This window comes from Haliotis rubra, unplaced genomic scaffold (genome assembly GCF_003918875.1).
Source record: "Haliotis rubra isolate DU_JTF1 unplaced genomic scaffold, ASM391887v1 Scf198, whole genome shotgun sequence".
Classification (NCBI taxonomy): Eukaryota; Metazoa; Mollusca; class Gastropoda; order Lepetellida; family Haliotidae; genus Haliotis; species Haliotis rubra.
The window spans coordinates 1,231,520-1,244,128 of record NW_025765980.1 but is presented as its reverse complement, the minus strand read 5'-3'; the positions used below and the strand labels follow the sequence as shown (position 1 = coordinate 1,244,128).

Sequence of the window (12,609 nt, the reverse complement as noted above, 5' to 3'; positions counted from 1 at the left end):
TTTATTGTACTTTTAAGCCTTCACTTTCCCTGTTTTGTGTAAGGGAGGGGAGTGGTTAATTCGAAGCACCGCAGCTGTACTTGAACTGTCTACTGTAGCAATATTATTTATAGCCGAGAGCCGCGATGCGGTCCTATACAGTCAAGACATGACCCTGCATCACGGCCGAGAACACCACCTTCATAAATCCTATTCAGATTCAAGTGGCCGATTACCCCTCGTATTTTCTTGAGATTTTTAAATATATTTCCTGTGGGTTTTTGACTGAAAAGTCGATATCGATGTACTCCCAGATAATTTCCCTATACATACACGTAACTGTCATATTTTGGTGATCATACATTTAGATATTAATGGGCCTGAAACCCGTTGAGTTCTTGTTTCAACGATAGCGAGCTGACATGTTGACATGTTGTGCGCATGCGCCAAATTTCTATAGTCCGTATCGGAGGACGTTCTTCATTAGCGGTAGGCAATACTCTCTCTCGCCTCCCGTTTCGCGCGCTCGTGATTTGGGTGAATCACACTTAATGTATATTATATTTATCTGCTTTTTGTCATAATTTACAGATTTTCCTTGCAGAGAGGATTCCATTCATATCTCTACAAAAAGATATGTCCATGGGATCCAGCAGATTTATTAATGTACAACGTAGTGCACAGGACACTTAAGGGGGCACGATCTTGTCACTTTCACTCTCCGGGACCACGATTTTTCCAGTTCAACGCCTGGCCGAGAATTTCAAGTATTCTCCAAATTTTCGTTTCTGTGTTGTTAAAAAAGATCCAAGCAGACTTTAGTTTAAGATTAGAATGTTATTAGTTATTACAGTCATAAATTACATTTCGCTGGACAATATGAATGTTTGAAGTTAATCTATTGTAAATTATTGTTAAACATGCGGGGTAGACATAGCTGTACAATATAGTCTGGTTATGTAAAACAAGGTCACAAATTTGTCGTATTCACAGACTGTGTATGAGATATATTTTTCTGAATGATATAGATTTCAGGAGGTGTGTTTTAGCTCGGTAGTATTATGGAGATATTTTTTTGTGTAGACGTAATGTTTGTTGCAAGGTATATCAAATTCAGACGTCATTACATTTTTCTTTAAATCCAAAAATGAGGTGATTCTATTCTACATTTAGTTTAGTACCGGATTTATTTTCTATCTATTTTATAAGGTTGTGGCTCAATAGTTTTACCTGTGTACATTCAAATAACAAATGAATGACATTTTCAGTTTCAGCATTGCAGAAAGAATACAGAGAATATGCTACAATTTTATATTGGAAAATGTTTTTATCTGTTTCAGCATTCTATGAACAGTATGGTGTTGGAATTATCTTAACTTTGTCTTATACGTTGTTCTTAACGGTAAATAGTTTTCCATCCAACTATATTTCGATATTTCTGTATAAATATCATTTTGCCATTGTTATTGACTATGTTTTCTTTTAAGGCAATATCCTTTACACTGCAGCATAGATTAATCTGCATACTTTTCCCTCCATGTATAAAGTTCTGAGGTTACATGGATCGAATGGTTCTTCCAATATGCTATCCAATGGTACAGAATCTGAGATTCTTTCCATAGATTTTTTATAGATTTGATAAGATCTGTAAGTTCTCAAAGAAAAATACTTTAGAGGATATATTAGTACAACTGAATGTTTCACTTTAGGAAAGTTATTAATATATTTTTAGATGTATATACACACATATTTATTAGGAATTATCCTGGTTATGAAATTTGTATTATATCTATTTATTGACAAAGGCGTTTAATGATTCACTAGGTGTACGTTAAGTGGTGCCTTTTGCTATTTGCAGAATTTTGTGATTTATTATTTTCTCGGTTTCTATGGAAACGATTCGTACTTAGTCCCAAAAGGGGAGGGGTGAGCTTCATTTCCGGAGCACAACTTGAAAAGCATTCAGTATCTTTCAAAATAACTTGGCAGATATATTAGGCAAATTTTGAAATGGTGCCTTTTGCCATTTACAGATTTTTGCCATTTATGTTACTCATGATTTCCAAGGAAACGATTTGGACTTAGTCTTAAAAAAAATAAAGCTGGACTTTAAGTAACTGTCAGATGATTTGTTCTTTCAAATATGTGGGGGCCGGGGGGATATGTCATATTCTGATGACTCTTGCTTATAATATACACGACGTAATCACTATATATATATTGCCAATAATCCCATGACATGATATTAAACTGTTCACTTTATTTCTGCAAGAACTGTACCAAAAAAACGTAAAAAAAACCATGACATGTCCTCCTTTTGACCAATCGCAAGCATCCCTCTGACAGTTCCGTACCAAAAGGGTATTTTTAAGTTCACCTTTCTTCGTATAATTATGAAGAAAATAGCCACATGATAATGAACAATCAGAAGCCAGATCCGGGCATAATATTCGAGCATAAATATTACATTTGATTTTCGCGAAACAGGTGCTCGCGTTGTACACAGTAAGATACATGGTAAACTATCCAATTGTTTATCTATCCAGGACATTATTCAAATGGAAAGCGAGTGAGTTGAGATTATAGTCACACCGGCAATATTTTAGCCATATCGTGACTAAAACAATTCATTTATCACTCCCTCCATTTCTGGTGTCCCTCGCCGTGATATTGCTGGAATATTGCTAAAAGTGGCGTAAAACAATACACACTCACTTCATCTCCATCAGATAACCTGGAACGGAAATTAGGTGAGATATATACTAAACAACATACAGATGTTATCTTTCTCCGGGGTTGCCAAATATGTACAACATGCAACTAATGTGGTGTCGTATTTTCAGTAATTTCATTACATTTGAAAATAAGGCTCGATCTCTGTTAATAATGATGAAACGTTAGTCAAAATACATCTCCAAAATCAATAGAGTTTGGGAATCTAAGAACTAATTTCTAGGTAGATAGCACCATCCATTTAGCTATTACCTCCTTTCTCATGAGCGATTTCCTAATTCATTATAATTTGTGATACTACCAAAACGTATCCGGTTACAATGTGGATTTTTGTATTGAAACAGATTGGCTCATCGTGTATATGTTTGTGTGTGTGTGTGTGTGCGTGCGCTTTCGTACGTGCGTGCGTGTGTCCTCTCTGTTGTCGCTTGACGTCAGAGGAAAATCAACTTTCGTCAATAAGCCATTTTTCACATTGAACGTAGAAAGTTATACATAAGCATACAAATCAATTTCATATATTGTTATGTCGTTCAGATACCACGAAGTATTTTATTCGCACAAAGATTCATTAAAGATTCCAAATAAAGAAATCATCACGTTGTAAGCGGAGACATTTACTGCTTTTCAACGCATAATAAAATTGCGGACAACCTTTAACAAAGTCTACTTTCCAAATCGCCTGTGTATTTGCGCTTCAAATTTACATCATCGGATAGGAAATTTAATACTCTACATATCTGTGTTATAGCCGTAGCTAGAAGCAGTGCATCACTAACGCAATTCTCGCTCAACGTTCATTTTTCAGAACTTCAGAGAAAATAAACCTCTGCTTCCAGGGGGTTAAGTCTTCTGTGCACTACGTTGTACATTAATAAATCTGCTGGGTCCCATGGACATATCTTTTTGTAGAGATATGAATGGAATCCTCTCTGCAAGGAAAATCTGTAAATTATGACAAAAAGCAGATAAATATAATATACATTAAGTGTGATTCACCCAAATCACGAGCGCGCGAAACGGAGGCGAGAGTGAGTATTGCGTACCGCTAAGGTAGAACGTCCTCCGATACGGACTATAGAAATTTGGCGCATGCGCACAACATGTCAACATGTCAGCTCGCTATCGTTGAAACAAGAACTCAACGGGTTTCAGGCCTATTAGTATCTAAATATATGGTTATGAAAACATGACAGTTACGTGTATGTGTAGGGAAATTATCTGGGAGTACATCGATATCGACTTTTCAGTCAAAAACCCACGGGAAATATTTTTAAAAAATGATCAGAAAATACGAGGGGTAATCGGCCACTAGAACCTGAATAGGATTTATGATGAAGGTGGTGTTCTCGGCCGTGATGCAGGGTCATGTCTTGACTGTATAGGACCGCATCGCGGCTCCTTGTGCTTTGATATGATACCTCAACAGAAGACATGTACATGAGAGAATCATTCAAACCAGCAAACCTGATTCCTGTATCTCAAGTCCGATTCCTATGTCTAGTGTATATAGCATCTACTGAAAGTGAAAGGATGGTGGTTTAAACCTTAGCTGCATCATGCCAGACAATGTTAAGAGATGGCACTTGTTATTACCCTTCCTTGTGTTTGGCAATAAGGGGATGAAACAAGAACTAGTCAGCTTAGAACTACAGCGTGGCATATCATCAGTGTGCTACTCCTCTAAGACCAACATTAGTCCTCAGTCCTCAGCATTCACGACCGCCTCCGTGGTGTAGTGTTTAAAGCGTCCGCCCGGAGAGCGGAAGGTCGCGGGTTCGATCCCCGGACGTTAAAATATGGTACTTGTTGGTCCCTGCCTGGCGCTCGGCATTAATGGGCAAGGACTGGTTGGCTCGGAGTCAGTATAATGTGTCTGAGTGGGGTATTCATGCTTCACACTGATATATCTCAGTGGCCTAGCACTATAAAACCAGCTTCAGTCTGGGCTAGTACAAGCAGCCGCACATACACATGCATGCACGTCATCATATGAGTGAAATATTCTCAAGCACGACGTTAAACCCAATTTCACCTCACCACCTCAGCATTCACCTGATGAAGGAGCTAGAATTTGCTCTGAAACGTCGTGAAAAGAATAAAATGTTGTTATCCATAAAACGTGTCATGAAATGTAAACATAAGTCCTGTCTAGTCCCAGCAAACATACGTGCATGCACTGTTATTTAAAGGGACACTGATCCAGAGCAATTCTCTGGGACTGATTGCTGCTTTTGTTATCATTTTCCCCCCGTGACTACCTGGATGATATCCCAGAATTCTTGACTGGGTTGCAATCTCTGCTGCGCCACCAGCAAGAACAAGAGCTACCAGAGATATGTTCAAATAACAGCATCTGATGGGCATCCACCCTTCTCATTGTATGACTAGTTAAGGTTAAAGAAATTCTGCCATGGTGGACAGCTGCCCAGTCCCCATAATTAGATTGTTGGGGCGAAACATTAATTGCTCTGTGTCAGTGCCTCTTTAAGAGTGGGTTACTGATGATCAATTCTATCCCGGATCTTCACGGGTCAGAATGTCAGTTTACTGTTGTGGAATGGCCTCGACTATATCACTGCTGAAGTTTCTGATCTGAAACCCCATTTTATCTCCTCTCTGTCCCTCAACGAAGTAGAAATATGAGGTAGAACCTTTATAGGTCCTTGCCACATAGCATGCTTGAGAAAGATATCTATTCCTAAAACCCTTCCAAATTTCAAAGATCCTGTCCTATCAAACTTTATTTCATTTGTTGTTTTTAAAACAATGTATAATGCAAAAAAAGTAAAATTATTAGGGGCTGTTTTCACATCACAGTAGAAGCCAATTTCACTTTGTGTGAGGTTTCGTGTTTAAACTCGAGAGAAATTTCAGATTATGTTGTAGTAGATATTATGTTGGTCTGTTTCAGATCATTATGTTGTAGTAGATATTGCAGCTTTTTGGTGTCATGGCATCTCCAGTGAATACCAGTATACCAGTGAAGAAATATTTGTGTTGTGTGTGTGTTCATATGTATATATTGAGTCTCTGTGAGTCTCTATGATAGAAAAGGAAGCAAAATAATTCAAGAAAGCTGACATTACATTTGCTCAAGAACCTTCATTTAGACAGGGCAGCCAGAGGTTACTGATGGTTCACAGATCTTTCTGTATTGGAATGTCATCGTATCCCATTTGCGTAGATTGATGCTGATTCTGTTAATCACTGGATTGTCTGGTCCAGAATCGATTATTTTACAGACCACCACCATATAACTTGAATATTGCTAACTGCGTGTAAAATTAAACTCACTCACTTCTGTATTGGATTAAAAGGTCTGATGTTTTAGATTGGATTTCATGAACATTTGATTTTTGTAGATGCCTTAAGAAAAACAGGTAAAATGATTAATATATACCTCGACAGAAAGTATTCATTAATGTTGGCATGTCTGTTTTAACTCCCTTCTTGGTCAACATAGTTGTCAAAATGCATTAATATTTTTCTGCAACCCATGTTGTGAGAATTGATGAATATTATCAATTTATCACATCTTTCTATAGTTAATAGTGTAGATCAAGGTTCACATCATCAATCACTGGACTGTCTGATCCAGACTCGATAACGTATAGACATCATATTGTATAATGCTGCGTGCAACAAGATTAATCTGGTATTGTATGAAAGTTGCTTCCCTTTTGTTTCCAGACTGCTGCTTGACACAGGCTATGCAGCAGACGAGGACTTCAACAGGTGAATAGCAGCATTCTAGTTTATAGAGGGATTCCAAACTAGTTTCCTTTGGCAGATAGTAGTATTAATTGTATAATTGCTGGTTATGATTGCTGCTTGTGGTTACTTTACTTTAAAGACTTGGTTGTGTTAACTTACTGTGTCATCAGAATTAAATGCTGAATATACTGATGAAAACAAATAAGTGCAATTGTTCCAATTTCCTTACCCAGGTTTCTTTTGCTTGCTTTGTATTGCACTGTGGGTGAAAACTTGCTTATGAATAAGGGAACACTTGAACTTTCATGTGTTCCCATATTCAATTCCATCAGCAAACTAGTTAGAAAATGATGGCAAAAAATGAGTGAGTAAGTGTAGTTTTACGCCACTTTTAGCAATATTTCAGCAGTATCACAGTGGTGGCAACAAATGATGCAAATGGAGTAATGTATTATGACTCTAGTATTGTGAATGGTAGTGTTACCAAAGCATATTGTGACATTCCCAGGAAGTTTACTTAAGCTAATATTTGGCACATATAAAGCACCAGTAAATGATTTGACTTTGTTCTAGAATTTTTGGAGGAGAGCGAAAGGTTCCTCCAGCTGCTAAGAAAGTTGTTGAAGATCTTCCAACTAAACTCATAGGACCAACACAAGCAGGTAGATGGATTTGTGGCTCACATGTGTTGATTTCAGCTTTCTGTGGCCTTTGGGAACATTGTGCTTTCACTTATTAAGTTATCAAATTAGTACACAATGGTGGTAGAGATGAAATACACGATGCCATTTCTTAAAGTGGTTAAATGTAACACCTTATATTTGGGATTGCACTTTCTTAGTAAAGTACAGATTGTAGTACCTTTTGGGGTTGAGTCCCATCCAGGATTCGAAACCAACACCCTCAGAGTCAGGCACCTAATCGCCAGCACACAAAGTCAGACCGCTCAGCCACACGTTACAATGGTGGTAGAAGATGTGGAGTTCAGGCAGTCAAAGTGTTCTTGAATGGGATATTATCAATGCATTTCAGTTCAGTAAGCCATTTAATAACATGCTCTGTTTTTCTATCTCAGCTCAATGTATCAAGTGTTCTGTGTGTCTTGCGGAATTTGATGAAGAGGACGAAACAAAGACAATGCCATGCCAACACCAATTCCACTCAAAATGCATTGTACCTTGGCTGCAGCGAGTAAGTTATTGTCGCGTTTAATGTTTAGAGTATGGGCATTTAATGCTTCAGTTCCATTATAACAAAGGGGCAGTGGGTTAAAGTGTTTGCTCATCACGCAGAAAACCTGGGTTCGATTCTCCACATGGGTACAAGTTTCTGTTGTCAACTACCAGGTAATTGATAATAGCGATATCAAACCCATTTAACTGCTAAAAATATCTGTACCATGTTTTTATTCTGAAATGAAACATCACATTCGACATGATGCAATATGCACACACAAAGAATGAGATTATCTCTTTTCAGGAAGGTTGATGGCAATATAGCCAGGTGGTGGGATTGTGTAATTGCTTGGCCAAGTCATTGAAATAGTATGGTTTTGCCATTTAACCAACATATTTTACAACCGTATAAATAACTGACAATCTTTATCCAAGGGTTTCAGTTTTCCTTGTAAACTATGCAGTGATTTCCTGCATTTGGTTCTGTTGGGTCAATGGGCATGATGTACATGTTTCAAATTACTGTAACCCGAACTGATCAACATTCACCAAAGCCAATTTTTATTATATCGGCATTGTGTTGAAGTTTGAAAATGCAATCCTGAAAGTATGTACATGCACAAGTTCACAAGATGTATTGTCACACAATCAACTAAAAAATAAAGCTAGAAATGAATGCTGGAAATCTTTTCTCTTCTCCTTTAGGGCCATTTGATGTTAGGCACATTTTCAATGCTCATATATAGAAAGATTTCTTATTTGAAGACGACTACCTGGATTCAGTTGGACAACCCATTCAATACATGCCACTTCAATCTTCTCTGCCAACCCTAAACAAGGAAACCTGTAGCTAATTGGATCCCCATCCCCAAGGCACCAGCAGCAGTCAAATTGAAGTCAAAATAAAATTCTGTGGTAGAAAAAAACCCCATCGAGATAGATGTGGCTTCTGCAGTGCCTAAGAACTCGACCAATTGTATAGATTACAACTTCTTAAATATCTAGATAGATGTGATGTGGTCTAGGGATCTAAAGCGAAACATCTAGATATATAGGAAGTTTTAATCCATACAATAGCTTCTATCTATCAAACTACTGAACTTAACAAGGTTGAGGCAGAAACAGCTTTTTCACCACTGCCTCAAACAATAACAACAAAAAGCTAGCATTTTGAAGATACTTAAGTTCTTTATTACAAAATCATGACAGGAATGTAGTACAAGATCCAACATTAGTTAAGATTTAATTGTAGCCTGACTTTACTGATGGAAAACACAATCTTACTTAGTTGAGATGTAGAAAACCATTTCTCATTTTTAAAATCCCTTTATGATTAACTGACAAATATACACAAAAAAATGACAACTTAACATAATTTGCATTTATGTAATGTGATACCTTCACCAAACTAATATGCTACAATAGAAAATTAATGATCTTTTTACATAAATGACAAATTACAAAATAATTATTAAAACAACTTTGCAGTGCTTAGTTAAGCATCCTTACTGTATGTTAATATATCTTGTTTGTTATTTCCGACTAGAGTACTCCCTGTATAGAAAGTTTACTTCCAAGTAAAGCACAAACGTCATTACTGCATATCTTGTAAATCTTAGTTTCCGACTAGAGTACTCACTGTAAAGAAAGCTGAAGTTTAATTACTGAACTCGTTGAAAAGTGCACCGTTTGTTAAATATGAACCTTGGAACATTCCTCTTAACAAATTACAACACAGTACAAACATTTGAGAACAGAATGTCTGTCAATGTTTGGATGTGACCCATCACTGCTTGGCTTTACACATTTAAATCGGAATTCAAATTTTGCAGTATTTCCTGAAGTAGGCCACTATAGTTCAAATTCTGTTAATTTCTGCATTTTTGTTTCTATCATACTTTGTAGGCCTTTATAAACCAAACAGTGATGGGTCACAGAGCGAGCTTCTAATCATTTGTTTTCAACAGATGTGTTTATTATCACATGCTGCCCTTGTTTTGCAGGTTAATTCCTGCCCTGTGTGTCGACATGAACTGCCGACAGATGACCCCGATTACGAGGAATACAGGAAGCACAAGGTAAGAGTGGGTTTGGTTCTGTGGGACTTTCCCAACTTCCAGAGCTTGAGCTTATCAACCAGCTCGAAGCGATCGTCTTGTTGCTACATTACGCATTCAGATGTAAGGAGCGCTGCTCAATTGGTTCTCCATAGGCTATTGCCCGGAGTTTGGCATGGATATGTAGCTTGTTGGCTCTATACTTCTGTGGAGACATGTCCTTGACCACATACCACAAGTTAATTTCACACAGCGTAGTCAGCTGTTGACATTCGAGAAACTATCTAGAGCCACTGACAATTACCTTGCTTGACAAGATTATATATGGAATGAACCTTATATCTCAACATTGATATTACAACTTGCACAGTAATGTTTCTTAATAATTACATTCAGTTTTCATTTTTACAATACAGTGGCTAATGAAAGCAAACAAGATTATTCTTATTATTATCATAGTCATCAAATGATTAAATTTGCCATCAATGTGTAAGTGTTCTGAGAATTCAAATTACGGTTAAGAGATGCAGAACACCTTAAAATGAATTAGCATATCATCGTCGGCTGCAGCTTGCAGCAGGCGGGCGGGCGGGCAGGTCTGTGGTGTGTCTGGGTGATGACGTCTATGAGCCAGACAACACAGTCAGTCCACATGGTTGGTTTTCCACAATCTCACTGGTAGGCCAGGCTTACTCTTCATGGTTGATACTTGACACATTCTCGTCAACCTTCAGCTTGTAGTAAGCAACAGCTCACTCTACGATCAAGGGAAGCAACATTGAAGAAATGTATACTCATATAGTAACCTAGGTGAGGTGAAATTGGGTTTAACATCGTGTTTGAGAATATTTCGCTCATATGACGACGTTACAGTAACCTATAAAATACTTTGCCAAGTAACAAAAATATGTAGAACCTTAAAAATAATTGGACTCATATTGGTCTTAGAATACGGATAGCTTGGGATGGTCGTTGTTTAAGGCTACACTCAGCAATATTCCAGCTATATGGCGGCGGACTGTAAATAATCTAGTCTGGACTGACAACCCAGTGACCAACAGCACAAGCGACTCACTTAAGTGGGATGCGATGACATGTGTTAACTAAGTCAGCGAGCATGATCCACCCGATCCCATTAGAGCGAACGAGTTTTAAGCCGCACTCAACAATATTCCAGCTATATGGCGACAATCACATTAGAAATTTTTGCAGTTACCAGAGAGCAAGTTTAATCTAACAAACATGATATTTACAAACAATATAAACACAGTGGTTGTATTCTGATGTTAACTCAAATTGCTAGAACAGTAGTCAATACACAAGCACATGTCTCTCTAGGCTGCTTCTCTTGACCCTTCTTGTGACTACCAATGGTAACAGCAACTCTTTCATTCCAGGCTCGAGCCAAACAACGTGAATATGAGCTGGAATCTTTACACAACTCCATGTTTGGATGATGCAACATCTAAATACTGTGATTAATCAAGAATAGTAGCATGAAGAGGATCTATCAATGTGGAATGGGAAATACTTTGCTGGAATTAATTTGTTGGAAGAATATTAACAATTCCGTTTGGGTTGGATCTGCACATATTCCCATAACACTCACCATTTTCATGCAGAAGGGGCTTCATCACTGTATTTCCCCATTATCACACCATCTTCGTGTAATAAAACTTTTGCCATTTATATTTGTTTTTAGTTTATCCAAGAAGACTGAGTCAACAAGCAAATGCAAGGTGGCAGGAATGAAGGGACTGGTTGTGGATAAGACCAGGGTTTTACACAGACTTTTGAAAATGGGAGTCATGGTGACTCGCAAGTTATTTTGGGGAGTCATGAAAATTTAAATATTTCTTTGTGTTAATCATTCTCAGTATGTAACTGTATGTCACACCACCAAATGTAACTACAGCATTGTTCAATTCAAACAGTCAGGATACAATCTGACAGGTCTGTAAAAGTCAACTATCATCGAACAATATCATTTTTTGCTTATCAAATCAATGTTATTGAATTGAATTGTGAGGGCCACCCATAAAACTTGTCTCAAGCTTGACGCGTATGATAATATTTTGAGAGTCGTTTACAAAATTGTTACATCAAATACGCAGGAACCATGCGTCATGTAAAACCCTGGATAAGACAGCATGTTTTAGCTGTCATATTTAATCTGTATAAAAAGCTAAACTGAGCACCAAATGAACAAAGTAGAATATTTCAGATAATGGAATTAAAAGACAATTGGTAATGAAAAATGATATTTATTTGTTCAAATAAGATATGAATGTTTTGCAAAGCCATGTTATAAGCACTTTGGGAGCATAGACAATTCATGAATGTGGTGTGTGGATGGGTAATTATTCAATTTTAAGAACTTACTTTGTACCAACACAAAGCACAGAACAGACTTTGTCATCTTGTACGGTCAGATGAATGAAGGACCTATCAAATGCAGCTTTTGTTTATGCATGCAGGGTGTTCATATGTGAACGGAGAGTTTTAACCCTTATGTATAAGTGTTAGCCCAAAAATGAGTCTACGTAACATCAGATCTGTAACAATTTTCTCCCCCCTCATTTCACCAGGTCAAGCAGTATGGGGGTTGAATTGTCAATGAACATTGTCTATTTCCCTAAAATGTTGTGCAAGAACCGAAATGTTGATGTGTTGTTGGATTATACATGAATAGTGACTTGAATAAAACAAATTTAAACATTTAACTGGTTCATTTTCTGTGGCATTGACAGTCAATCAAAATGTCCTCATGGCATTTGTCTCAACAAATAAACTGGTTATTTGTATTACTTTCATACTTATTAGATGAAAAAGGTCACACAATTTTAAAGGTTATTTTGACCTCTAATGCATTATTAACATCGAATAACCCTGACCTTCCAATAACATCCTTCAGCAAACTTCATAAATACTTATTGTGTTCACCAACC

General features: G+C 37.3%; 1 protein-coding gene across 1 annotated transcript; it reads left to right on the top strand.

The window, feature by feature from the left end:
- The first annotated feature begins 1,561 nt into the window (after window positions 1-1,561).
- On the top strand, window positions 1,562-11,348 carry LOC124275059 (E3 ubiquitin-protein ligase RNF181-like). The gene is made up of 6 exons (XM_046710532.1): window positions 1,562-1,574; window positions 6,330-6,450; window positions 7,003-7,091; window positions 7,505-7,620; window positions 9,608-9,682; window positions 11,059-11,348. Exons 1-6 carry the CDS (start codon window positions 1,562-1,564, stop codon window positions 11,116-11,118), a joined length of 474 nt encoding a protein of 157 aa, XP_046566488.1. The 3' UTR covers window positions 11,119-11,348.
- The last annotated feature ends 1,261 nt before the right edge of the window (window positions 11,349-12,609 follow it).